The sequence below is a fragment of the Phascolarctos cinereus genome, unplaced genomic scaffold, assembly GCF_003287225.1.
Source record: "Phascolarctos cinereus isolate Bilbo 61053 unplaced genomic scaffold, phaCin_HiC Scaffold_726;HRSCAF=1367, whole genome shotgun sequence".
NCBI classification, from domain to species: domain Eukaryota; kingdom Metazoa; phylum Chordata; class Mammalia; order Diprotodontia; family Phascolarctidae; genus Phascolarctos; species Phascolarctos cinereus.
Window position 1 is genome coordinate 43,205,506 of NW_027556098.1, and position 26,789 is coordinate 43,232,294.

The 26,789-nt window shown below is 39.7% G+C and overlaps 1 protein-coding gene across 2 annotated transcripts; it reads left to right on the plus strand.

The window, feature by feature from the left end:
* The first annotated feature begins 10,996 nt into the window (after nt 1–10,996).
* Nucleotides 10,997–26,315, plus strand: SIK1 (salt inducible kinase 1). 2 transcript variants are annotated; one of them, XM_020973861.2, is made up of 14 exons: nt 10,997–11,084; nt 12,100–12,318; nt 13,275–13,391; nt 16,626–16,689; nt 17,008–17,169; nt 17,359–17,483; nt 17,643–17,766; nt 18,738–18,961; nt 19,328–19,477; nt 20,046–20,168; nt 20,351–20,573; nt 21,471–21,746; nt 22,592–22,823; nt 23,552–26,315. In XM_020973861.2, exons 2-14 carry the CDS (start codon nt 12,166–12,168, stop codon nt 23,937–23,939), a joined length of 2,361 nt encoding a protein of 786 aa, XP_020829520.1. In that variant the 5' UTR covers nt 10,997–11,084; nt 12,100–12,165; the 3' UTR covers nt 23,940–26,315. The 2 variants fall into 2 exon arrangements, with proteins under 2 accessions (XP_020829520.1, XP_020829521.1); XM_020973862.2 differs by having other exon boundaries at nt 23,977–26,315.
* The last annotated feature ends 474 nt before the right edge of the window (nt 26,316–26,789 follow it).

Sequence of the window (26,789 nt, forward strand, 5' to 3'; positions counted from 1 at the left end):
AAAATAGCTAAGCAATGCAGTGGATAAAGTGCTAGCCCTGAAGTCAGGAAGACCCGAATTCAAATCTGGCATTAGACAATTACTAGCTATGTGACACTGCACAAGTTACTTAACCTCTTTCTGCCTCAGTTTCCTCATCTGGTAAATGGGGATAATAATAACACCAACCTCCCAAGGTTGCTATGAGGATCAAAAGAGAGAATAATTATAAATAATTATAATTTATAAATTATATAATATAAAGTATAATATATAATTAGATGTATAATTTATTATAAATTATAAATAATTATAATAATAATTATAAAGCACTCAGTACCTGGCACATAGTAAGCACTATACAAATATTAGCTATTACAATTATTGGAAGTTTTCCAGGACTCTGACCAGAGATGGTCAAGGGTTGTTTGAAGCCTGAAGTGCTCTCACTGTAAATGTTCCAGTGGGCTAGAAGCCTGCTGTGTTCTAATGGGGAAGCTCTCTGATGCTAGGGAGCCCTTAGTGCTCTGAGTGGGGCTACTGAAAGAGTCCTGAAGACTTCCCTGACCCAGAACAGTCCAGAGACACCAGAAGAGAGCAGCACTCTGAACAGGAACTAGGTAGAGATGGGCAGAAAAAAGAGGATCTGAAACCTATCAAGGCTCTGAGCATAGATATACCAGTGAAGGTGGGAAACTAGTAGAAGAAGCCAAAAAAGTTGAGGTTAGGAATGAACAAGGCCTGACCACCCCTCCAACAATGTGGGAGAAAGCAGAACCTTGCCTTTGTACTAAATCCCAAACCAAGAACTGAGGTTGGAGATATGAGTAAACAAAAGAAGACTTTGAACACAATGAAGCAATGCTACGGGCCAACAGTTAAGTAGAGGAGAGTAACTCCAGAAAAAATATAAGTAGAATCTCAGGGGAAAAATGGCTTGGGCACAAGGACTCCAAAAATGCCTGGAATAAGTGAAGCATGAGTTGAAAGTTGAATTAAGTGAATTAAGTGAAATAAGAGCATCAGAGAAAATAACTGAAAGGAGACTAAATAACTTAGAATGGAATGTAGAAAAGCTTAATCAGCTTAATCAAGTATCAGACTTCCTGAAAATTAGAATTGAGTAAGCAGAAGTCAATGATTCCAGGAGACAAAAGGAAATATTGGAACAAAATAAAAAGAAAAAAAGTAAACTATCTGCTATGAAAAATGACATGGAAAAGAGATCCAGGAGAGATTATTTAAGTATATCGGATTCCTTTAAAACCATGACAAACCCCCTGGATGCTATGTTTTTATGTGAGAAATCATTAATCAAAAATGCCCAGATCTATTAGAATCAGTGTACACAGTAAAAACAGGAAGAAACACTAAACACCTTTCGAAAGAAACACCAAACCAAAAACTTCCAAGAGTGTCATGGTAAAAATAAAAAAAAACCAACCCAAAACTTTGGAGGTCAAAGAGAAAAAAAGTGCTGTTAAGTGGCTAGAAAGAGAATTCAAATACCAAGAGTTGGCACCAACAAACTATAAAGGAGAGAAAAATCTGGAATATGATATTCCAAAAGTCAAAAGATAAAGGCTTATAATAATATACTCTGATATGTTGAGTGTGATTCTATAGGAGTGAAAATGGAACTTTATTAGAATAGAGGACTTTTAAGCATTACTGATGAGAGAAGAGAACAGGGAAAGAACTTTGAAATGCAAACACAGAGTAACTTGGAAAGGCAAATACATAAGAGCAGTTGAAAGGAGATAAATGACGATGACAGAAGAAGAGGTGTCCCTAAACAAAACCCAATACTGACTCGTCTAATCTCTATGATACCTGTAGTATAGGGGAGTCCAGTGGTAACTTTAACAAACTTTAGTGCTGCTCACAAGAGGAGGAAATCTACTGCTGGCAAGAACAATCTCAGTGTTTGGCCTCTGTGGCTACAGTGGGAAACACATGGGAATGCCATGCTATAGTAAAAGGCTCCAGCACCCTTATTATATATAATGTTAGACAAAGAGTCAGGATGATACCAATGGGTGACTGCACTATTATCTTTTGGGTCAGCAAAACTCCACTGGACTTGAGCATCTCAAATAGGAAACGTTCCATCAAATGGGAGAGGTTTGTATTCTCTGGGAGGTCAGGCCATGGGGGCCCCAAGTCTCTCAGGGGGCATGGGTGATGGTTTAGCTTCAGGCACATCTTTTCTGTTGGCTTCGCCAGCCACTAACTCATGCTCTTTAATCAGCCTTCTGGGCCCAGGCTTTGCTTATCTCTGAATGTGCCATTTCCATTTTACATTTGATGCCTCCTGCTCTTGTCCTATCTGATGGGAACTTGGTCTCAGTCAGAATCCACTGGAGTAAGGGAATATCCAGTCTCAACATGAAAGGAATATGTTCAATCATTCTCTCTCTCTCAATGAGGGGCCCAATATCAGGCTAATCATTGCTTCTCAAAGAGAGTGTAATTGACCATTGTCCCTCTAAACGTGTAGGTCTAGAATCCTAGAGGTCTCTGAGTCCCCACTGCTACTGGAGTAGTTGATGCCTGCAGTTCTGTAGCATCAATGTGGAAAAGGAATCCAAGTAGAAAGAGCCTTCAGGGCAGCTTCCAATGCGTCTTGTTGCTGTGGTCCCCACTCAAACTGCATGTCATGTTGAGTCACAGCATACAAGGGCTTCAGCCCAATCTTGAGCTTCTTTCTTGGTCATTGGGGGCTTTAAGGCCAAGAGTTTATTCCTGACCTTCTTGGGGATGTCCCTCTGGATATTATGACCTAGGAACAGAAATTTGACCTCTTGGGATGATCCTTCTTTTACGTCTGGTTTAACTGCCCACCCATCTTGTTCTAATTGGGCTCTCAGAGCAGTCAGGGCAGTGTCTACTTTTGACTCAGTTGTTCTCACTATAAAAATAACCTTAACATAGTAGAGGACTATAATGTCAGAGTCATGTTAGGGCTTGCCACTGTCCATTCTACCCATTGGTAAAAAAAAATGGTGGGGCTTTTAAGATGTCTTTGGGGTAAGACAGCAAAGTTGTACCACATTCCTTGCCAAGCAAAAGCAAATTGTATTTGGCTCTCCTTTTTGTTGTTCAGTCTTTCAACCACGTCTGACTCTTCATGATCCCATGGACCATAGCATGCCAGGCCCCTCTATCCTCCACAGTCTCTCAAAATCTGTCCAAGTTTATGTTTGTTGTTTCCATGATACTATCTGTTCATCTCATACTCTGCTGTCCCCTTTTCCCTTTGCCTTCAATCTTTCACAACATCAGGGTCTTTTCTGAGTCCTATCTTTTTAGCTTCAGTATTTGACCTTCCAGTGAATTGCCTGAATTAATTTCTTTAAGTATTGACTAATTTGATCTTCTTGCTGTCCAAGGGGCTCTCAAAAGTCTTCTCCACAATTTGAAAGCATTGATTTTGCAGTTCTCACTTTCCTTATAGTCCAACCTGCACAGCCATACATTGCTACTGGAAAAACCATAGTTTGTAGCCATACTATGGCATAACATTCATGGGATATAGTTACCAGAGTTTCAGTTGAAGTTACTATGTCTGGTAGAGCAGGGTCAACCATGTCCACAATTTGGGTTAGCTCCTGATTAGCTATAGTTTGTTGCCAGATACCATGGGCTTTCCTCATTGAGCACATTGGGATATGGAACTGAAAGATTGTCTGGGATGTTGGGATAACCTCAACATCCAGTAGCTCTTGTATTAAAGCAAATCTTTTTCTCTCATCACCTGGAATTCTTTATTGCTTGAGCTGGACTCCTATAGAAGGAAAGGGCAACCAAGGTGGGTCACAAGCTGCTGCCTACCCCACAATTAATGGGAGGCGACTGGCAATGATGGTGGTGTACTGTGGTCCGCTATCGTGTCACTCTAGCCTTATAAGGTAACTTAGCACGTCTATGCCCATGATACATTCTTTAGTGGGAGCTGCCACAAGTCCATTTGAAAGGCTGGTATAGTCCCACTGCAACTGTGGCAGTTACTTGGGTGCCCCACAAGATGGGACCTAGGCCAAAGCCACTGATAGGAATTTTCTTTTCCCTGATGTGGACATCCTGGCATTATAGTCATTTGGGCCCTGGGTCTAAGGAGATGCAGAAAATGTTTAGTTCACCATTTGGCCACTTTATCTTGATCTATGTATGTGGTCTGTGATCTCCTAGTGGAATAGCTGGCCTGGGGATCATTCTCCACCCTATTCAGTGTGTCTGATTTGAAGGGAGTGAGGTCAGGAAATAGGACAAATATCTGAAGTGTGTTCTTTCTTTGCCCAGGTGGGAGTTAGGGTAAACTGAATTAGGGAATGGGGTGTTCTGTCTAGCATGGCATAAATCCTCCAGGCTAGCTCTTCTTCCTCATCTTCATCTTCTGAGATGCTCAGGATTTCCCTGAGGTCCATTGTAAAGATGACCTGTCTCTCCCAACCTGGGTGGCTTTTCCTGATCTTCCAGTTTAACCTACTTTTCTTACCCAATCAGCTAGACTGCTTTCTTCTTCTTTTATCAAGACTTCCTCAGAGGCCCTCCTGGATCTCTATTTTTCTCCTATGACCTAACAACTAAATGACATAGCTTTTCTAGAGGGAGCTTCTTCGAGAAGTCTCTTTCTCCTATTCCTATTTACTGACTTCCCACTCCCAGAGTTCTCTCTTAAGGGAGCCCTACTCCTCATTCCAGTGGTCTCACGTATATTAAGAAAATATTACTATCTCTGTCCCAGCCTCTAGTCACTTGAAGAGGAAGTTTCCCAGGCAATGATTCCATGTTGGACAATGATTCTTGGATAATGAGGGAAGATGCCCATTTAGGCAACCCTGAGGCTATTCATGCATCACCCATGTGCTGGGTTATAACCATGTTATCAGGGGAGACATATCCATTCAATTTATCAGGACTGCCTGCTTTCTGTCTCAGAGTAGCAACTGCTTCTGTGGAGTGGACCACTGATTGTCTGGAGCGACTGAGGAATTCCCCCAGTGAGATATACTTGTTTGATGGCTACATACAGCCATTCTAATGGGGCAACTTGTCCTTGTGCTATCTGCAGGGTAGCCCTTGTATTAGTCAGGAGTGAGTGAGTGGATAAGCAGCTAAGTCCCCTAGGGCAATCCATTCATCTTCCACAATGGGGATAGTTTGGGCACCTCTATCTGTAATCTGAACTATCCAGGCTTCTAAATAGTGCCCAGGATTCTGCTGGCATCTGTCACTGAGGCTAGTCACATCTCTTTCACCATACATCTGTACCCCCAACCACAGCCTATTATTTTACAACTGGGTGGTGGTGGTTACCAGGTGGATTCTAGCCATTTATACTGTTTGTGAATCTGCCCTGGTCACTTCCCTCCCTACCTGGAAGAGAGCTGCTATCACTGTGAGAAGCCAAGGAATAGAATCCTTGACTTCCTTGGGGTTAATTTCTTGTTCCTCAGTAATCCATCTTTTGCGATCCTGGGAGGTATGAGGGGAAATGTTTCTTGACTATTGAATGCCCTTGTAACCTAAATCTCTCAGGCATCTGGGCCACTGTTGTTGTTTGTCCTTCATTTTTGAAGAGCACCAACGGCATCATGATGCAATGGCTGATACCTTGACTTGTGTGTGAATTAGATTGAAGTGAGGCACAGCTCCACAAAGTTGTCAGCCTCATTCTCTCTTCCAGAGTCATCAAAATCCAATGGCAAGACAAAAGTCAAGACAACTGGTAATGGCTTGGGATGTAGTGGATGACCTTGTTTTCTTTGATGTCTGACCAAGCTCTGTGCACTTCACAGGGCCTGCTTCAGCCATTTTCATGACTGTTGGAACAAACTGTTCTCATTAGCTCATTCTACCAGGAGAAGTTCTCCACAAAGTTAATTTCTGGAATGAATTTTTCATCTCCTACTTTTGACACCAATTTGTAGCATGAGGGAGTCCAGATGAGAAGTTGAGGGGAAAGAGGAAGAAGAGGGAGAGGAATGTCTGTGCTCTGGTGGAAGGCTCTGAAACCCTCTGAGCTTGATTTTGTAAATAATTGGAGAAATACTAATAACTCATGGGTAGGTCATGCCAATATAATAAAAATCATAATACCTTATTTATTGAGTGATGTACTGATCCAACTACAAACAATTACTTTAGAGATCTAGAAAAAACGAGGAAATTCATCTTGAGGAACAAAAGGTCAAGAATCTTAAGGAAAATAATGAAAAAAGTGTGAGTAAACAGGGGCCTCATGGTACCAGATCTCAAATGATACTATGAAGGAGTAATTGTTAAAGTCACTTAGTACTAGTTTAAAAATAGGTTGTTCGATGAAACGGGTTCTGCATGCAACAAATAGAAACAAATGAATCTACTAGTAGAGTGTCAATAAACCCAGAGATCCAGTCATTAGAGAAAGGACTAACTTTCTGACAGAAACTATTGGAAAATCTACAAAGTATCTATACAAGGCAGAGATAAACACCTCATACTGCATACTAAGATAAATGCCAAATGGATACATAGTTTAGAAATACAGGGTGACATCATAAACAAATTAGAGGAGCAAGGAAGAAATTATCTTTCTAACCTACGGATGGTGGAAGAGTTCATAACCAAAAAACGGAGATCACAGTATTCAAACTCTACAATTTTGATTTTATTAAATTAAAAAGGTTTTGCAGAAACAAATCAAATGCAGTTAAAATTAGATAGGAAACAGGTGAATGGGGGGAAAATCTTTGCAGCAAATCTCTCTGATAAAAGTCTCACATCCAAGAAATTAAAAAGAACTTCAAATAAAAATGGATTCACTCACTAATAATTAGAGAAATACAACTTAAAACAGCTCTGAGAAAGCAACTCAAAGATTGGCAAAGATGACAAAAAGGGAAAATGACAAATGTTGGAGGTTGAAAACAGGCACACTAATGTACTATTGGCTGAGCAATGAATTGGTTCAGTCATTCTGAAAAGCAATTTGGAACTATTTCCCAAAAGTCACTAAATAGTGAATACTCACTCTTTGACCAGCAATTTCACTGCTAGGTATGTGTTCCAAGGGGATCAAAGGACTGATGTGACCCACAGTGTGCAAAATTATTTATAGTATCATTTTTTATCATAGCAAACAGCTAAAGCAGGGCTCATCAATTGGGAAATGGTGGAATAAGTCAGGATGTGCTCTTCAATTTGGGAACAAATTATGGTGTGCCTTTCTTTCTATACATACATACATACATACATTCATATAGAATGTGTGTATTATATATGTATATATACATGTAATAGAATATATTATTGAGTCTTGAGAAATGATGAAATAAACAGATTCAGAAGAATGTAGGGAGATTTGCATGAACTGATGCAGAGTAAAGTGAGCAGAATGGAACAATTTATACAGTGATTACATAGGTTTGTAAAGAAAAGCAGCTTTGAAAGGTTTAAGAACTCTAATCAATGCAATGACTAATCAGGACTACAGAGGATAATTATGAAATCTGTTTCTTACATCTTGACAGAAGCATAAAATGAGACATACATTTGTATTTTTAGCTAATGTGTGTATTTATTTTGTTTGACTGCTTATTTTTTTAAGAAAGTCAGGCAAAATTAATGGTAATGATGATTCCCCTCCCCCCCCAAAACAGAAGGGGCTTCAATGAAACTTCTTTTAATGAATAAAAAATAATTGAAGGAAATTCAAAGGGAGACATATACAAGCAAGACAGCTTTGGAACTAAGGTAATGAATTTATTACATCCTTTACAAAAAAAAGCTGTAGGCAATAGAGATTCCCAGTTTCAAAAACAATCCCCTTTTTCAGTTCTTTATGTATGGAAATATTTGTGTTTGTTGACATTTGTCAAATTCTGAGTTGATTTTAATTTATCAAAAAATTATGTGGATAGAGCACCGGCCCTGGAGTCAGAAGGACCTGAGTTCAAATCCAGCCTTAGACAATTGACACTAGCTGTGTGACCCTAGGCAAGTCACTTAACCCCAATTGCCTTAGCAAAAAAACAAAAAATAAAAAAATCATAATCTAAACCGTCTATATTTCCCCTAACATTCCCATTGTACCATAATTCCTCCTTTCTCTTTCAAATTCCTATAAACCTGATAATAATATCAGAAAAATTTCAGTAGAGTCACATAAAAGCAAATCTGAAATTCCTTAACTATATGAACTGATGCCTTGAAGTAGGTGAAGTGAATTTTGCCAAATTAGATAGTCTGGAAGGATAATGTTAGAAGGGCCTGGTGTGTGATGGTCCATGGAGTCATGAAGAGACAAACACAACTGAACAATAACAACAAAGGATAGTGATGAAGTTTGTGTGTACAGGAAAGATTTCCAGCACCACCTCCTCACTCTGTCAAATGCTTTCATTCTCCACTTCTTTCAGAACCAAGAATACATCTACCTCATTTAGATGAAAAGAAGTTTGAGGATTTTTTTGGACTCCCTGGATTTCATGTTGTATATATTCCAGGTGAGAAAACTTTCTCCATCAATGCAGGCTGGCATATTTTCTCCAAAGCAGAGTGTTGGAGAGATGCTGCCGGGCACATTGTAGTTAAGTGAATTTGCCTTAGGTCAAACCACAAGTATGTGTCAAAAGTAGGACCTGAACCCAAGTTTTCCTGGCTCCTAGGCCAGATCTCCACCCTTCAAGAAACAAAAATGCACAAAGGATTCTATGCTAAGAAAGACTTCATGGTCCTGGCCCAAACTGGCTTTCCCTCCCTTTGTAATTTTCTTGAAACCACTCACCCCATTTTAGCTTCTATACTTTAACTAGGGAGGGATTTTGGGGAGAGGCTAAAATTGTACAAAAATATTATCTCTGTAATTCATACTACAGTGATTAGGCACCTTTATCCCAAAGAGAGCAGAGGAAAAGGACTCCATAAGAACAAGAATATTCAGCTTCACTGACAAAGAACTGGAAACTAAATGGGATAGCAATCAATTGAGGATTGGCTGAACACATAGCACATGAATATAAGTTGCCAGGTTTAGGCTGGTGGAGAGGTCAGGGGTGATTCTTTAATGCCATCAGCTGGAGCCACTAACAATGTGCTTCCTCAATTATCAGTTGAGAATCAATGTAGTAAACCAATATCAAGTAGCTTTTAAAAATGAGTATTTACTGAAGTTGTACAATAACATTTGGTACCAAAACATCTCCCCAAAGGTCTGTGACACACTCTCTCACAAGAACAATTAGAGTGCAGGGGAAACTGAGCTCAAGCACAGAGAGCACATGGAGCAAGGAAGTAACTCACAACTGGTTGCTAGAATATGCTTTTCTCATTTGTAGGGATACTCAAATAGCTTTGCCAGATGGCAATTCGGAGACCTCTGCTTCTACCTCAGAAGATTCCTCTTCTGCTAGAGACTCCTCATCTAGAACTCCACCATAGTCTCAGTTTTGGAAAGCTTCCCATTCAGTCTAATTCCATGCCAGGAATAATGGCATAACAAAATCCTTAGCCAATTGGAATATACCTCTTGTCTTTATTACTTCATCAAATGGCTTTCAAAGACTTTTCACACTTAGTCTTAAGGCCTAAGATTGATTGAGACCATGTATGTTATGGGATAGAGGCTAAAATGGGGTGAATGGTTTCAAGGAAAAAAAAAGTATCATTGAAGATTTTTTTTATTAAGACACATGAAAGAACCTGACCATAACAAGTTACTATGGTGACAAGGAAGATAAAGACACAAACCCAGAAGAAGACAATGATGTCAAAGCAGCTAGAAGCAGAGCCTCAAAGAAAAATGTGAGTTGTATTAAAATGCACAGAAAAGAACAGGGAAAAGGCTAGAAGGAATCACTGACAAGCAGGACATCTTTGAAAGTAACACATTGAACTATTTACTTAAAATCAATTTTTACACGATATATTCAGTGTGTACCAGTCTTTTTTCTGTTCTACTATGTACATAGAAACATTCATTTTATTCGGTGTTTATGTTCAGAGAAAAAAAATTTTAAATATGATTAACAAATTTCCCTCTCCAAACTTGGAGAAGTTTTTCAAGGATGCCTTTAAAATATTCTCTTTTAAAAACCTCGAAGCACATTTGCAAGTGCTGCTGGAATTCACGGGTTAAAACATTCATTCTCATCGCCTGGTATATTCGGCACGAACCGCCAGCTGGGAGGAGGAGGGGTTGGGAGTGGAAGATGAAACACCAGGACCACAGCTGCTGGCGAGGCAACCACTCCAGACTCCGCCGAGGGCCCAGGGCTGCCCGCTCCCTCCTTACGTCACCGCCCAGCGGTCGCCAGGGAGACGTCCCCTTCAGGGCGCGCGTCAGAGCCGCCCGTCTCTTGGCAACGGATCTCTCCCCTCTCTCTCCCTTACTCCCCCCTTTTCCTCCCCTCCTCCCGTTCGCTCACCACGCCCCCTCCCCCGCTTGCTCCGCTCTCTCTCTCTCGCACTTTGCCGCACGTCGCTCTGGCGTCAAAACGACGTCAATGGGAATGTATCAATTTGGCCCGGGCTAATGCCAGGAGGGCGGACTACCTTTCTGGCTGAGAGTGCGCTGGTTGGGTGGGGTGGGAAGGCTAACGTGAGGGGGCGTGGCCCTGTGTAGTACACCCGAGCCGGGACGCAGGGGGGAGGAGGGGCGGCTGGGGGTGGGGGCGGCCTCCGGGGAGGGATGGAGCTGTCAGTTGGCGGCAGGGAGCGAGCCCGGGCGGGCTGAAGCCTCAGTGCTGACTCGCAGCGGCAGCAGCCCGGACGGCAGGAGCTGCCGCCCCATGCTCGGCGACCTCGGGCGCGGACCGACTGACACCCTGCTCCCCGCCGCCTTCCGCCGCCTCGCCTCCTCGGCTCTCCGGGCCCTGCCCCCCGGCCGAGACCCCGGGCTCGCTCACGGAGGCGCCTTCGCTGCCCGCGCCCCGCCGCTGCCTCGCCGGGCTTCTTCGCACGTTCGCCCACCGCAGACTGGACGTGTGCCCTTCCCGCGGCCTCGCCCCCCTCTCCTGCCCCCGGGACATTGGGGTGGGCTTTCTGCAGCCTCGCCCCTCTCCGTGCAGGGGGCCGCCAATTCACGGGAGACCCTGGAGGAAGAGGAGGAGGAGGCGGCCAAGGTGAGCCGGCGTGGGGTCCGAGGGGGTCCCGAGGTCCGGCTGAGCCCGCGTGCCCGGCCGCCCCCCGCCCCAGCTGGCCTGGGGAAGGCGGGGGGACGGGAGAAGCCGGCGCGAGGGTCGCCGTGCCCCCCACCCCGGGTACATCTGGGGGGCAGCCCCAGCCTGCGGCTTTTCCGCGCGGGGGGCAGGGGGGGAAGCAGGGGGCGGGGATCTTCCCTGTGAGCCGTTCAAGTTTGTTGCATCCTCTCTTGGGGTACCTCGGGATTGTGTGGGATGGATGCAGTGGTGGGAATTCCTTTTGTTTCCGTGAGTAATGGTTCGGTGCTTCCCTTCCCTGGGTGTGTGAGTGTACGTGTCCCTCTGGCTCAGTGTTAACTCTGGTCGGAATGCCCGCAGGCAAAACTCAGTGTGCACGTATAGGAGCATTGCCGTGTGGAAGACACCCACCAGATTGATTAGGCTGCAGTTTGATAACCGAATTGGGTGGGGTGCAGTGGGACGGAGTGCGTGTGAGGGGGGGCACTGAGTGCGGTGTTTTTTGTCCCTGGGTGGCTTCAGGCTTCCAGGAATGTGGAAATGACGGTTAAAGATTGGGATTCCTCTTTGTTGTTCTGCGCCGGGCTGACAGAGCATCTTCACTTCTTCTGAAACACCTAGGGCTTGGGGGAGAGGATGACTGAGGGTCGAGAATGAACCAGAATGTGGATTTCGTACATTGAAATGTCCGTAGCATTTTTTTTCAAGCAAAGCAGCAAAGTTTGAAAGATGCATTTCTCTGTGGTGAACACAAACCTTAGATATTGCTGTTATTTGGGACAGATTCATGTCTTTTGTTAAAGGAATCTGGAAATTGATCTGTGAATTTATTAACTGTGTTTTGAAAAGAAAACATTTAAAACCCAGTTTTGGAAGCTAAAGCTTAATATGTGGGTAAAATTGGGAGACCCTATGACAGAGTTGGAATTTCATTGATACATATGTGCTGGATCCCCCTCTTATCTTTTTCTTCATGTAGGTGCAGGTCATAACAGAAGAAAATTTTATGAAGGTTCTCTAAATATCCCTAATCACAGTCGAAGCCATGGTGATCATGTCAGAATTTGCCTCAGTCCCCAATTCAAGTCAGACACAGCAAAGGCCCCTCAGGGTTGGATTTTATGATATTGAAAGAACCTTGGGAAAAGGAAATTTTGCTGTGGTAAAACTTGCCAGGCATAGAGTCACCAAAACCCAGGTAGGTTTGAAGTTTGTACAGTGGTTTCATACGTACTAACACATTTAATCTTTATCTTTCCAAGAAATTTTTCCTCTTCTTTTTCAAAATAGTCAAGGACCCAAGGAAAAAGCTTTGTAGTGTTTCTCACAGTAATTTGTGTGATAGGTGTTTTAAATATTATACCCATTTTACTGACAAGGAAACTGAGGTCAAGTGACCAGGACCAACTAACTAGTACTTACCTTTTTTTTGGGGGGGGCCACAATTGTAACATGGATGCAATATTAAGTGTTTGAAAATTACTTTCAAGTGTACCAGTTAGCACTTACTGAGGAGTCATTTACTTTGGTTTGTTTAAGGTATTTGGAGATACTTTATCTGTCAGTCAGTGAACAAGAATTTAAGTGCTTTCTGTAGGTTAGTCTCTATACTGGGGATACAAAGAATAGCAAAAACCCCCAAACAAACCATGTTATCCCTGCTCTCAAGGAGCTAGAGAGACAAGATGCAAGCAATTATGTAGGAACAATATATAACAGAGAGAAGGCATTAAAAGGAGTTTGGGAAAGGCTTCTTTTAAAAGATGGGATTTTAGCTGGGACTTGAAGGAATTCAGGGAAGCTGAGGAGGGAGAAAATTCCAGGCATGAGGGACAAGCAGTGAAAATGCCTGGAAGGCCAACGTCATTGGCTTGAAAAGTATGTAGGGGTTGGAAGGTGTCAGAAGACTGGAAAGGTAGGAGGGGACCAGATTTAAATGACTGTAAACATTGAACAGAATACTTTATACCTGTGACATTTTAAGGCATTTACAAAATTATTTTCTATTTCTTCTTCTCTCTTACTGCGAATTACTCAGCGTAGCATTGATTTAGAATCCAGCTTGCCAAAACTGGATTGTGCACATTGTGCAGTAGTCCATCAAGGATTTGATGTGCGAAGTAACATTTTTTTCCTCTTTTCCCAAATCTACAGGTTGCAATAAAAATTATAGACAAAACAAGATTAGATCCAAGCAACTTGGAGAAAATTTATCGAGAGGTTCAAATAATGAAACTTTTAAACCATCCTCATATTATTAAGCTTTATCAGGTGAGAAATTAGTTTGAAAAACATATGCAGAGTAGACGGAATTGTACCCTATCGTTTTAGGTGCCAATAAACTTGCAAAGAGTTCTTAAATCCCTTGAAGCAGAGGTGTCAAACCGGGGGACCACAACTGAGAAATGTTTAACAAAATAAATAAAAATACAATAAAACGTAATACTGTATTTTAAAACAGTCAGTATGCAGCCTTAGGAATTCTCATGCACAGATTAATGGCCCCCTTTCTTTGACACCACTGCCTTAAAGGAAAGGAATGTTTGTCAGCTGTTTATTTCTACAAAATAAATACTGTTCTTAGTGCCAATAAGGAGGTCACTCACTTTGAACTGAGTAAAAGTAAGTATAATATTTCTCTGTAAAATTATGCAGCTGTTTATGATGTAGACATATGACAGTTTATTACCCAGAGTAAAATCTATTTGTTCTCCTAAGATATAGCTATTCCACACTTGTATCAAAGGATGAATTTACCTACAATTTCATACTTCCAAATTAGCAAAGATATGATATTAGAAAACTACTTTACTTTCTAAGGCTAAACCATAGGCAGGAATCTTCAGGTTATTTATTAAAGGTAGAATCTAAAAAAGCCAAGTTTTCTTGGCTTTGGGGCCAGCTTTCTAGCCACTAAGCCACACTAATTCTTTAGTGCTTTGAATATCCTGTAGAGATGGATACATATATCACAGATATGCAGAATGAAACTAGAAATTTTTCTTTGTAAATTATGATAGATTTGCTGCTCTAATCTTGAAAACAAATGCATTTTCTTTAACTTACTTTTCTGTAGATACTATGAAAACATTTGTCTTCCCTTTTTAAGAACATTCCCAGTCGATAGTTGAAAATATTTTAACCAAGAACAGTGAATTTTTAATTATATTTAGTGTAAGAATGTCTCAAATCTGTTGTTTCATTTTACTCATTTTTTGGTTAAAATGAGACCTAAATAGTGACTCAGAATAATAAATATTCATTAGAACAAAAAAATAAATTTCTAATTGTTCTTGCAATAAAGAATGTTTTTTAAATATCACATAAATCCTTGGTCAGCAAGAGATTCTTCATATTTGATTTAATTTATGTGTTTCTCTTAACCATCTTACATAATGCCACATAGATTGGAGAAGATGAAAAATTAGTGTTTGTTCATCTGTGTAGGATATTCATATCTTCCCATGATAATAGCATAACTACCTTAGGAATAACTGAGGAACAAATGGATTAGAAAACATAATATCACTTAAACTTTTTTTTAAAGCAACATACTTTTGTGTGCAGTATACTTTTATAACACCAGTGGAAAATGTTGAGGATACTTTTTGAAAAATGAATAGCAGTAGTAGAACATTAATAAGGCTAAGTGAAATTTTAAAAAGAGTAGCCTTCTTAAAGTCATGGAGTCACTCTTGATATTTCTGTTGTAACAGAAGTTGATTAAATTTGTGTTACTGGTGTTTCCAGGATACCCTATAACTTATGTTGTCCCAGTTGTTGGGCCATAATATTTGTAAACATCGGATTGGAAAGAGGATAGAAATTATACTTTGATTATACTTTATTTTTCCTCTGCCCCTTTATCCAAGTTTGTTGTATTGAACTAGTGCATTTAATGCAATGAATAGTCTAGGTGGTAGATTTTTCTACAATGAATTTTCTTTCCTGGTTCTTAACGATGTTCTCTCTACCTGTTGGTTGAGACGCAGAAATTGGAAATAGAACTCCATGACATCACAGTGACTTTTTGTTGTTGTTGTTATTCTGATTTCAACACCCACTGGCACATTTCCCAGAACATTTCAGAAATGCCTCACTCTTTCCCTTTAGTATGCTTGAACTTGATGTATTTTTTTTCTCTTATTCCTTATTTATTTTACTTTTTCACTCTTCTTAAATGAGTAAACTGGGAAGACAAAAGCATCATTTCCTTAATCCTTTTTAGTACAGGTAGAATTTTTTAAGGTGTTGGTTCACTTCTTAAGATTTTTCTTTACATTTACTACTTTGTGCACAAGGATAATTTTCTTACTGGATTTTTTTTTAAGCAAGATCTTCATTGTTCTCTTTATAAAACAAAATTTCCATTCTTTTTTTTCCCCTCTCCTTTTCCCCAAAGGTAACAATAGTATGTATTTATATTTTTTTTTTCAAAGCCATCATTTTTTAATCTTTTTTTTCAACTTATTTTATAATCACAGCCTCTGGCATAAAGATGCCTCTAAATTTTTAAAAGGAAAAAATCCAATTTCAGATCAATAAATGGAGACTTAGATGTATTATTGACATTTGCTATTGCCATTGACGCACATTGAGCAGTACACTTGCACAAACAGTAAGCTGTTGTTGGCAAAGACTTAGTTTATTATGTCAGCAAAGCAAATGGGAATGGAGTATTTGATAGCCATTATTTAGTTTGTTTAGGCTGTAAATATCAACCTACATAATCTGCTGTTACCTGCTAGGTTTCTGTGGTAGGAGCAGTATTCTGACCCCTATCACTTAGTAAGTTAGGCTAGTTTTTCCTTAAAAGATATTGAAACTATCCTTAAGAGTTGGCTCAGGTCAATAAAGACTCGGGTTGTTGTCTTCACTCCCTGGTTGCCCGAGTATAGGCAACTGAAACTGGAAACAGCCATGGATAGCCCCAGGCCCACTCTGCTAGAAAACTAGACAGCTCAGGCAAGGGAGCTTTACTCAGCTGAATCAACTTGAGGTGCCCTCAGTCCCTAGTTCTTGCTATTGATGGTGTATCTCCTTTTGTTAACTGTTGAATGACTTCCAGGTGTCTCATTTGTTCTAGTCTTGAACCTAACCTAGGAGGAGACTGGCCTGAATCAGGCCCAGATCATAACGGCTTCAGCTTCGGAAAAGAAAGATATGAATTGCCACAAACTGTATTTTGAATGGCCAAAAGTAATATGTGATATCTTTTAGAAAATATATTAAATAATTGAAACAAGCCTAAATTTAGATCTATTTTCTAGAAAATTTAAGAGTAAAAATAATTCAGTATTTAGGCAAACCAGTTCTTAGTTAAAAAAAGGAAACGCAATACACAGCAGCAAACATCTTTCCATTGATAAAAATCTCCTAATCATGGGCCCACTTCTGTTGTTTTTGTATAATGTGATTAAATATGCTTTATCTTCAGAAATGAAGCCATCGAGGATTGTGCTATTGCAGGTATTGCTAACTGAACTCTTGTTTTGTATTTCTCAGGTTATGGAAACAAAGGATATGCTTTACATTGTCACTGAATTTGCAAAAAATGGAGAAATGTTTGGTGAGTTTCTTTTTCTGGTTACCTTTGGTAGGGAGGAAGCAATTCTAACTTGTGCAGAAGAACTTTTGTTAGGGGAAAGGGAGGAGGAAGAGGCTGGCCAGTGGGACTCCCATCTTTTGAGCATATATAGTGGTCTGCTTGCTGCATGCCCAAAGAATTGGGACTCCCCTTGGCCCATTCTGCCATTACACATAGTTAAATAAGATTTTCAGCATTAGAAATATCAGATTCGTGTGAGTACTTCTTACAACCAAAGTCATAACTAAGAATTCCAAGAAATTTACATCTGTATATTTAACCTTGCTTATTGATCCCTAGATTATTTAACCTCCAATGGGCATCTGAGTGAAAATGAAGCAAGGAAGAAATTCTGGCAGATTCTTTCAGCAGTGGAATACTGCCATAGCCATCATATAGTTCATAGGGATCTCAAAACAGAAAACCTTCTTTTAGATGCCAGCATGAATATCAAGCTAGCAGGTAAGAAGAGTTAAATGCTTTTTAATATTATGAAAGGTTGGATAAATAGTATGTGTAGCTGTAAAAATGTGTAAAAATAATTTATATGATACTTGTTCCTAAGCACTGTGGGTGGTTTTTCTAAAAATGTATATCCTCTGACACTTCAGCCTTAAATTATTACTATTTTTTTCTTTCTTTTTCTCACAGATTTTGGATTTGGGAATTTCTACAAGTCAGGAGAGCCCTTATCTACGTGGTGTGGAAGTCCTCCATATGCTGCCCCAGAAGTTTTTGAAGGGAAGGAGTATGAAGGGCCCCATCTTGACATTTGGGTAAGTGTGTGTGTGTGCACGCGTGTGTGTATGTGTGTGTGCACGCGCATGTATGCGCACATGTGTATTATGTAATCAGGTATTGCCATACTGTTAGATTCTGTTCATAGTGTGACATTCACTGATCAGAGTGTTGTATTGTTACTTTTTTGTTAACAGAGCCTTGGTGTTGTGTTATATGTCCTTGTCTGTGGCTCTCTCCCTTTTGATGGGCCCAATTTACCAACTTTAAGACAAAGAGTGTTGGAGGGCCGATTCCGTATTCCTTTCTACATGTCCCAAGGTATGTAAGAGCTTTAAAGATCTAGGAACTCTCTAATATCTTGTGATAGATAATTATTTTGGAGGTGAAATTTATTCCCTGAAATACCTTCTTGGTTGTCTCTTTGATCTACATTTGAGTCCATGAAACCACATATCTGTATATAGGGAATGTTTGTGCTTACTAGAAAACAGCAAAGGAAAATAAAACTCAGAAAGTATTTTTTAATGCCTATTATAAGATATGATCTTTGCTTGGGCATTGTGGATCTCTTAAAGTAACAGAAAATTAGCCTTTTGGAGGGGCGGGAAATGGGAAGGGCATTGCTAATCTGTAAAATGAAAGTGTTGGACTAAATCATAAAATTTATAGATTTAGAGCCAAAAGGGACATTAGAATTCATTTAGCTCAGCTTCCCCATTTTATAGTCTCTGTAAACCCCTACAGTCTAGCTTAAATACCAGGAATTAGGAATTCATAATAAAACCTGATCTGGCATTTTACAGATTCAAGTGTCTTTTAAATTTTTTTTTAAATTTCCAAAGGTTGCTTGAAATATAGAGTCAAGGACAGTTAAGGGGCATAGTCCTCTCTTTAAAAGCATGACATGTTTGATGAGGCAAGTGGACTAGGGTATTGGTAAAGGCTAAATGTGCCAAGTGAAAAAGCAAAACTTCAGAATATGTAAACATTGTTAGAATCCATTAGAGTCAAAAGAGAGAGAGAAAGAAAGAAAGAAGGGAATCCATTAGAGTGCCTAGAATCCATTATCCAGGTAGATTCTTGCCTGTAAGTGCTGGCTAGAAATAGCAGAATGAGATTTTTTTCTGTCTAGTTGGAAGTTAAAGGGTTTCTAGCTGCTAAACTGATCCCTCTGTTTAATAGATGTTCTTTGTGTGAGTATACCAGCTATAGTGACACAGATCAATTATTGGTTGACATGGCTCTTTTTATTACATTTTGCCTGTCTTTTCTCTCTTTTCCAACATTAGACTGTGAAACCTTAATCCGCCGTATGCTGGTGGTGGACCCTACCAAACGAATAACCATTGCCCAAATAAAGCACCACAAGTGGATGCAAGCGGACCCTTCCCTTCAGCAGAATCCACCTCTGTCCTTTTCCATTCAGAACTACAGCTCTAACCTGGGAGACTACAATGAGCAGGTGTTAGGGATTATGCAGACGCTTGGTATCAACAGGCAGAGAACAGTGGAGGTGAGCTTCCTCTCTTGGCCTGCTTTTGTTCCAGCACCCTTTTCATGCTTGACTGATGACTAATTAAATGTACACACCACATTCTTTTTGAGTGAGCTAGCATTATCAGGAAAAACAGGAGTGCATGGGTCAAGTTAAAATGTTAATGCTACCTGTGCTCACTTAAGGAAAAGCTAGTCCACTACTCTAAAACATGTTCTCAGTTACCAGGAATAACCCTAATGAATAGTCTCAAAAGGAAAGTTCAACTGACTTGATTAAGAAATACAAATCACATTTCTCCTCAGTTTGTGCAAACTTGTTACTTTTTTTTTTATTCCAGCATTGATGTAGCTATATCATAAATTCCTCTTTTCTTTCTTCTAGTCATTGCAAAATAGTAGCTATAACCACTTTGCTGCTATCTATTACCTCCTCCTGGAGCGACTCAAGGAATATCGGAACACTCAGCCATCTAACTGCTCAGGACTTGGAAGGCTGCAGAGGTCTAGGAGCTCTGACTTCAGCAGTTTTGAGGTGAGAGGTTTTTTTTTAATGTTTTCTGCTCCCCCAAATTATTTCTTTGTGTCTTGACTCATATAATCCTTAGATTATATGATTATATAGATTATAAAGGTTGTAGAACTTTTGATCTAGGCCACAAACCTGGATTATCAGTTAAGACTTGATAATTTTGTTAAGGGAAAGGCTTAATCTTTTTGCCTTCTGCTTAGTGGTTATATAGCATTCTCTTCTTCATCACTATTGTACTAACGTAGTTTCAGCTCTCTGGCTGGTATGGCTCTGATCATGACAAAAGTTGTGAGCTTACATTCTTCCCAAGGTATGTCACTCTAGATTCTCCTGTTTCACAGCATCTCTACCCTGGTAGCTTGTTTGGATTCATTATCAAATTGGCCAGTTCATCTTAGACTCCCCACTTGTCAGGTGGAATTTAAGTCTGTTCTAGTTATAAATGGGGAAACCCCAGTAATAAATGTTGGTGGGAAAGATGAAACATCATTTGTTTGTTGCTCCAACTGATGCTCATTGTTCTGTCTGAGTCCTTTCCTAATAGTGTTTTCCTTTTGTATCTGTCCTGTAGATGCCTCAGGAATGCCTCACTAGTGATGCTTTCAGATCCTCTTTGCTGTACCAGCAGCCTCAAAACTTGGCTCAGTCAATGTTACAGGAAGAAATGGATTTTGATTTGAACAGTCCGCTACAAGTGAGTTCTCACAAGTCACGTTCACATGAAGCAGTTGGTGGGTTTGTTGTTGTTGTCATCAAAAGGGCTTAAAAACTGTAAATGGGTTTAGAAAATATCATTATGTCCTTCTGTTCATTCTGGTGACTAATACTTTATAAGACTTGGGTTTGAATGGCTTTTGTATATTTAATTTTTTGCAGCCACTGTTCTTCCCCGTGGAGCCCAACTTCAATGGTCTGTTCCGAAACTGCTCCATCTCTCCCAACAGCCTGCTGGAAACCACCATTAGTGAGGAAGTTAGACAGGATAAAGATTTTGAAGAGGAAATCAAGGCTCAGAACCCTGTTCACCTCCCTACCAACACCAATAGGAGACATACCCTTGCTGAGGTCACCACTCATTTCTACCAGCGCACCCCTCCATGTGAGTCAGCCTAGAGGCAAAAAAAGCCCTTTCTTTTTTCTTTAGAAAAAAAAAGATTAGAAATTAATGAGGCTCCCAGATGACTGAAGTAATTTTATTTTTTACATTATTGGTGGGGAAAATAAAAGAGAACTTCATTTTTTTCTCCCATTTAACCTTTCATTTGGCTTTAGTGTGTGACTTTTTTTTTTTAAAAGTCCACTAAGGGGACAGGAGAGAGAGAGCTTATGAGACACATTATTTTGTAGCTTGTAATATCATGAAATTAACCTGTCCTTTTATTTTTTTCCACTTATGTTTTTGGGGGAGAATTGTGGAAATGCATCAGTCTCAGACACAAGGGATAGAGCACTAGGCCTGGAGTCAGGAAGACCTGAGTTCAGATTTGGCTTCAGACATTTACTGTCTGTGTAACAAGTCACTTAGCCTCTGTTTGCCTCAATTTCCTCAACTGTAAAATAATAACTTCGGGGCAGCTAGGTAGTGTAGTGGATAGAGCCCTGGTCTTGGAGTCAGAAGGACCTGAGTTCAAATCCAGCCTCAGGCACTTGATACTTAACTAGCTGTGTGACCCTGGGCAAGTTACTTAACCCTGATTGCCTCACCAAAAACAAAAGAAAACAAAAATAATAATAACACCTACCTCACAGGGCTCTTTGAAGGTTTCTTGTTCATGTTCCATAGCCATGAAGCACTCTTTTCATATTCTCAGTATCTCTCTTCCTCACTCCTACTCTTCAGAAAATCAAATAGAATATGGTTTTGCAGTTGACAGCAATGGTATTGCCCTCTTAGTATTACCAAGTAGATTAAGTCCTCAGAGTATATTGAATGCTATTTTTGAAAGTTTCAACCAGCTCAACGCCCCCTGCACAATGTTTTCTCCTTGTCCTCTAGGTATAGTCATTTCTTCTTGTACCAGCCCAGCAGAGGGAACCAACTCAGATAGTTGCCTCACCTCTTCTTCCAGCGAGGGGTCAGAGGGCCCGAGTGGCTGCCTCAATGACCAAGTGCTGATGGCTAACTCTGCCACTGTCAAACCCACCTCTCCTTTCCCTGTGGCACAGTCTGATACCCCAGGCCTGAAGATAGAGGGATGTCTGGGAGGAGCTGCTCTGTTGCCTGTCAGTTTTCAAGAAGGAAGGAGAGCTTCAGATACCTCACTCACACAAGGTAAGCTCTTCCAAATGATGAGAAAAGGTTTTGTGAGTTCACTGTTTCCTTAGAAAACCTCTTTACACACTTTTTCTCATTCATGTAATACTATAACAGTTCTCTAGATTGGGAACTCAACTCAAAGAAGAGCTAGATGGACTTGTGTAGGTTCTTAAAGCAGTAAAAGCAGTAAGAACACTCTCAAAGGTAGTTCTAGTCATAGACCTTCACCTCTCCAATTCCCCTCAGTTACCATAATTCTGAAATTGAAGTGTCCTTAAAATAATCTAGAACTCATCCCATGGCACAGTAAATGTTTACTAGAGTACCTCAACCTATTTTGATTCACCTATTGAATAAAAAAACCCAATCCTTTGGGTGGTTAGATGTTATAACAAAACCGTGATACCTTAAAATAAAAAATCAGGTATATATTTATGTTTATGTCTTTGCTAGCTGTTGCAGGACTCTGCATTCCTAGATTCTTCTTCCTGCCTTTTTTTTGCATTGCTCACAACACGTCTCTTGGATTTCCTTGTGTGTTTTGAAGTTGCTATTTCTTATTGATGTGAGAATTCTTTGAAATGTATGTTTAGTGGTTCTTGGGTTCCCTCCAGCCTCAAGTAGGGCCAGATTTGTAGCCATAGTCCAAATCTTTGCTAGATGTTGGATTTTTCATTAATTTGAGAAAAGTTGTGGAGACAGTGCATGTAATCAGACAATACTAATTATCAAACCATTCCTGCCTCTTCTTGGCCTTTTCCCCTTATTTTAGGAACTGCCTAAAATATCTTAAATACCAGCAACAATATTGAATTTACAAGCAATAGATAATAAAATGTCTTTGTTTTATTTCTCCCTAGGCTTGAAAGCTTTTCGACAGCAACTCCGTAAAAATACTAGGACAAAAGGATTTCTAGGACTAAACAAAATTAATGGGCTGGCTCGACAAGTGTGTCAAGCTTCATCAGGTCGAGCAACAAGAGGATGTCTGAGCTCTCCCCCACACTGTCTGCCAAATACTTGCCTGTATAGTGGTGGAGGAAGAAGTCGAGAAGGTGGGAACCTGCTAGAGGAGGTTCTTCACCAGCAAAGGTAAGATGTGAAATCAGAGACACACTTCCTAGGTGTGAATTGTATGTTGAAGTTTGTAAAAAGCTTATTTCTTTCTCCATTCTCTCCCGTGTTCCTCTATTTTATGTAATTCTGAAACACAGCTTCCTTCCCCCAAGGTAAATGAGGTTATGATTTGGGACCTGTAGTCTATATAAAGTCGGTAGTATAGGGATAGAGATGAACCTATAAAATGAGATGAGGGGAAAACACTAGTAGGGAAGGAGAAGGAAATAAGCATTTATATAGCACCTGCTGTGTGCCAGGTACCGTGCTAAGCCTGTTAACAGACATCTCATTTGACCCCCAGAACAACCCTTTGAGGTATGTGCTTTTATTATTCCCATTTTATACTCAAGAAAACTGAGGCAAACAGAAGTTTGCCCTAGGGTCACACAGCCATGTTTGAACTCAAAATCTTTCTGACTCCAGGCTCATTGCTCTATCAACTGTACCACCAGCTGCCTAGTGGATAAAAATCACCGTAAAAATTTCAAAAGAATGAAAATGTCAAAAATAACTCAGGTGTTTGGCAGTCACAGTATTGCATGTTCTGAACTAATGAGCCATCAACTTCACAAGGAAAATTTAAAAAAAAAATTTAAGTTGACAGAATGAAAACTTGTGTCTTTAACCTATGGTTGAAGCAAACTTCAGTCACCATTAAGTGATCTTCCCCTCCCTTCTTTCTCCTTTCCCCCCTTGTTTAGATTGCTGCAGTTACAGCACAGCCCATCAGTCCACCTGAGCTGTCCTCAGGCTCCACAACTGCCCTCAGCACAGTATAGCATTTCTCCCTGTGATGAAACCTACCAAATGTCCAGTTCTCTTCTGACTTCAGAGCTACTAAAGGGGAGTTCTGTAATGAACCCTCCCCTCTTCAAGGCTGGTGTCTCACCGGTGTCTTCAGCAGCCCAGCTCCTAGATACTCATTTGTATATCACTAGCAACACGTCTCCGGTCACTACTTCTTTCTCCCAACAGCCACATTTTGCCATATGGTCTCCAAGCTGTGATCCAGCAGTTTTGCAGCAGGGAGACTGTGAAATGGAAGACCTTACCTCTACCCAGCTGAGGAAATTTGTCCTGGTTCAATGAGAGACCTCTGTTATTTAATCTTTTTTTCCCTCTCTAGGGGACTTCTATTGTCCAATTGCATGGGATTACTGATTCTTTGAAGCAATAATTTTAAAGTATGTGAAGAAGATTTCAGACTCAAGCCAATAACTTAAAGAAATGATAAAAGCAATACATCGTGTGTTTTTGCTTTAAATTTTTTTTCTTGCACTGAATATATAGAAGGACTGAAAACTTTTTGAAGAAGAAATATTGCAAGGAAGAATACTTTCTGGATTGATGGGGAAGGAAGGAAAGGTGGATAAGCTGGGGCCAAGAGAAAGAGTGGTACTACACTTGTCAGACAATGCTGCTCTGCTGTTATGCAAAACTTGGAAGGCTGCTGGTAGTGTTGACGTAGAAGGGGGAGGGCCATTCAGAGAAAAAGAAGCAATTTCTCTCTTTTTCACAATATTCATCATGGGTTTGTGAAAATTATTACCTCTTAAAAGCAGTGGCATGCAACGGTTGATGCATTAATATAAGCATTGCCATTTGTGTATGTGTGTGTGTTTATATAGGAATTTTTTTTCTTAGTTATTAACAATTCCTCACTCCCTGAAATATGTACGCTTTAGGTGAAAACTGTGAACCTTTGCTTTATATTTTTTTAAAATTCTAACAGTGCAACAGCAGTTAATCTTCACAGTTACTGGAATAATTATATCCTCTAACATCAAGATCTAAGTTGGAGGGTTTTGTTTTCTTTTTTGGATAAGAAATTTAATGAATTCTGCTCAAAATTGGGTTTTGAAGCATTTCTTTGGGTAGAAAGTGAGTTTCATGATATTTGAGGGATAATACATAGGGTTTCTGTTTCTCTCACTTAAAAACTCACAGAGGTTATTTTTTAATATGCCTGAGAGATATTTCTTAGTGCTCTGCATTTTAGTTTTGCTGCTAATTAAGTTTTTATGTATTTCATTATCAGGGTTCAAATAGAACAACTTATTTTGGGGAAAATGTGCAATAACCAGAGGTTATGATTATACTGACAGAAACTAGGAAAATAGTGTAAAAATCATTTTGGAAAGTAATTCAGCTTTTTCTGAACAAAACCTGTCTTGAAGAGAATTCTATTAAAAAAAACTTACGGTGTATAAATCTTTATTTTTTTGTTCTAGGCAAATTAAATTAGGTCTTTTTTGGTCAGTTTTAAAAAAACTTAAAACCCATGACAAATACTGTATGTATATAGACAGAAAACATATATACACTACTTATTTTTTATATTTTGTACTACATTTTTGTGTTGTTGGTCTGTGTTTCCTTTCCTGATACATAAACAAAGCTAATGTTAGCACCAGTTCATTTTTAAAGAGAGGTGTCACAGGCAACCCTCATAGTGTTAAGAGACAGAAAAGTGACTACTGAATTTTGGTGGCAGGTAATTTGCAAGAAGTAAGCCAGGTGGCAAAAAGCTATCTTGATTTTTAAAAAGAAATTACTGCCTCCATCTCATTGCTTTAAGTCCTCATCTCTTTTTCTCAACACAAGGTGTCTCTGTAATTTTGGCTTTTTTTGTAACCTGTGGTATTAAATAAAAGTAATAAAAGTTTTAAAGCCAAAGATCGATCAGATTAATTGGAGGTAGGGAAAAAAAGGTAGGTATAAGAGATTGTGTGTTATCTCCATCATTCCATACTTTACCTCTGATTAGTAGACAGTTCTGAGTATTCATGTTATTTGAGCTTGCTGCTGCTCATCCAAGCTTCACCGTCAGGGGAAGCTGCTGGAGTTAACTCTTGCTGATTGACCTGGTGCCTTGCAGCAGAGAAAACACCAAAGTCTCATGCTGGCTTGTGAATCAGTCCTTAGAGTGGAACAGAAAAGAGAGAAGCCAGCCATTTCTGTTCCTTCCCCACCCCCAGGGCAGCACCTTTGCTAGCCTTCATTTTTACAAAGGTAGCAAACAAACCCATCTAAACAAAGTAGCGATTTGCCCATTTAAAAATAATTTGTTCTAATGCCTAGATCAAAGGCTACAGAAATGTTTTGTTTTTGTTGTTGTTGTTGTTTGTTTCCTGTTCTAAGCAATGATGAGCACTTTATTTTCAAGGCATTTTTTCCCTATTGCTATAGAACCTTTTTGAAATTGTTTGGCTAATAGAAAAGTCTCTGAATTTTGCAGATTTTCTTGACAGTGTTCAGCAGACTGTAATGCAATAGGATATTTAAAGACATATGTGATCTGTTTAAGATATATGTATATGTATAGTGGGTTGGGTTTTTTTTTACTGTGACTGAATCAATTGTTTTATTTGTTAGCTTAAAATGAGAAATGTATGCCAAAATAATTAATTGATGTGTTTTTATTTAACATTGAAATAAATATTTGGGGGAAAAAAATTCTAAACATTTTTTCCCTTGTGATTCTTTAGAATTTCTATAAATGATTTCTTCCTGATCTGTGTTGACTAGATTATGAGAAATGAAAGGGATCCCTCATTTGCTCTAAGTCATCCATGCCTGCTTCTGTTAAAATGTCTCATAGCTCCAGTTTCATAAGAATTTTTCTTTTAAGAAAAAAAGCTTTGCAGCTATCTCCTACATTTAAACTGAATGTAAATTGGAATCTTTGAATAGCATTCTATATCCAGGTGATGAAATACCCTGTAGTGTCAATAAATAGATCAGCAAGTTGGTAATAGGATGTCAATCAATCCATAAACATTTGTTAAGCACCTACTATGTGCCAGGCTGTACTGGGGATACAAAAAAAGGCAAAAACGCCCACAATCTAATGGAGACAATGTGCAAACAAATATATACAAATAAGCTACATAAAGGATAAATAGGAAATGACAGAGAGAAGATACTACAATAAAAAGG

Bases quoted from the DNA above. Each gene is read 5' to 3' on its own strand.
- SIK1 (XM_020973861.2), top strand. From the start codon at position 12,166: ATGGTGATCATGTCAGAATTTGCCTCAGTCCCCAATTCAAGTCAGACA. The intron at 12,319-13,274 runs GTAGGTTTGAAG...CCAAATCTACAG, and splicing joins ATAGAGTCACCAAAACCCAG to GTTGCAATAAAAATTATAGA. The intron at 17,170-17,358 runs GTAAGAAGAGTT...TTTTTCTCACAG, and splicing joins CATGAATATCAAGCTAGCAG to ATTTTGGATTTGGGAATTTC.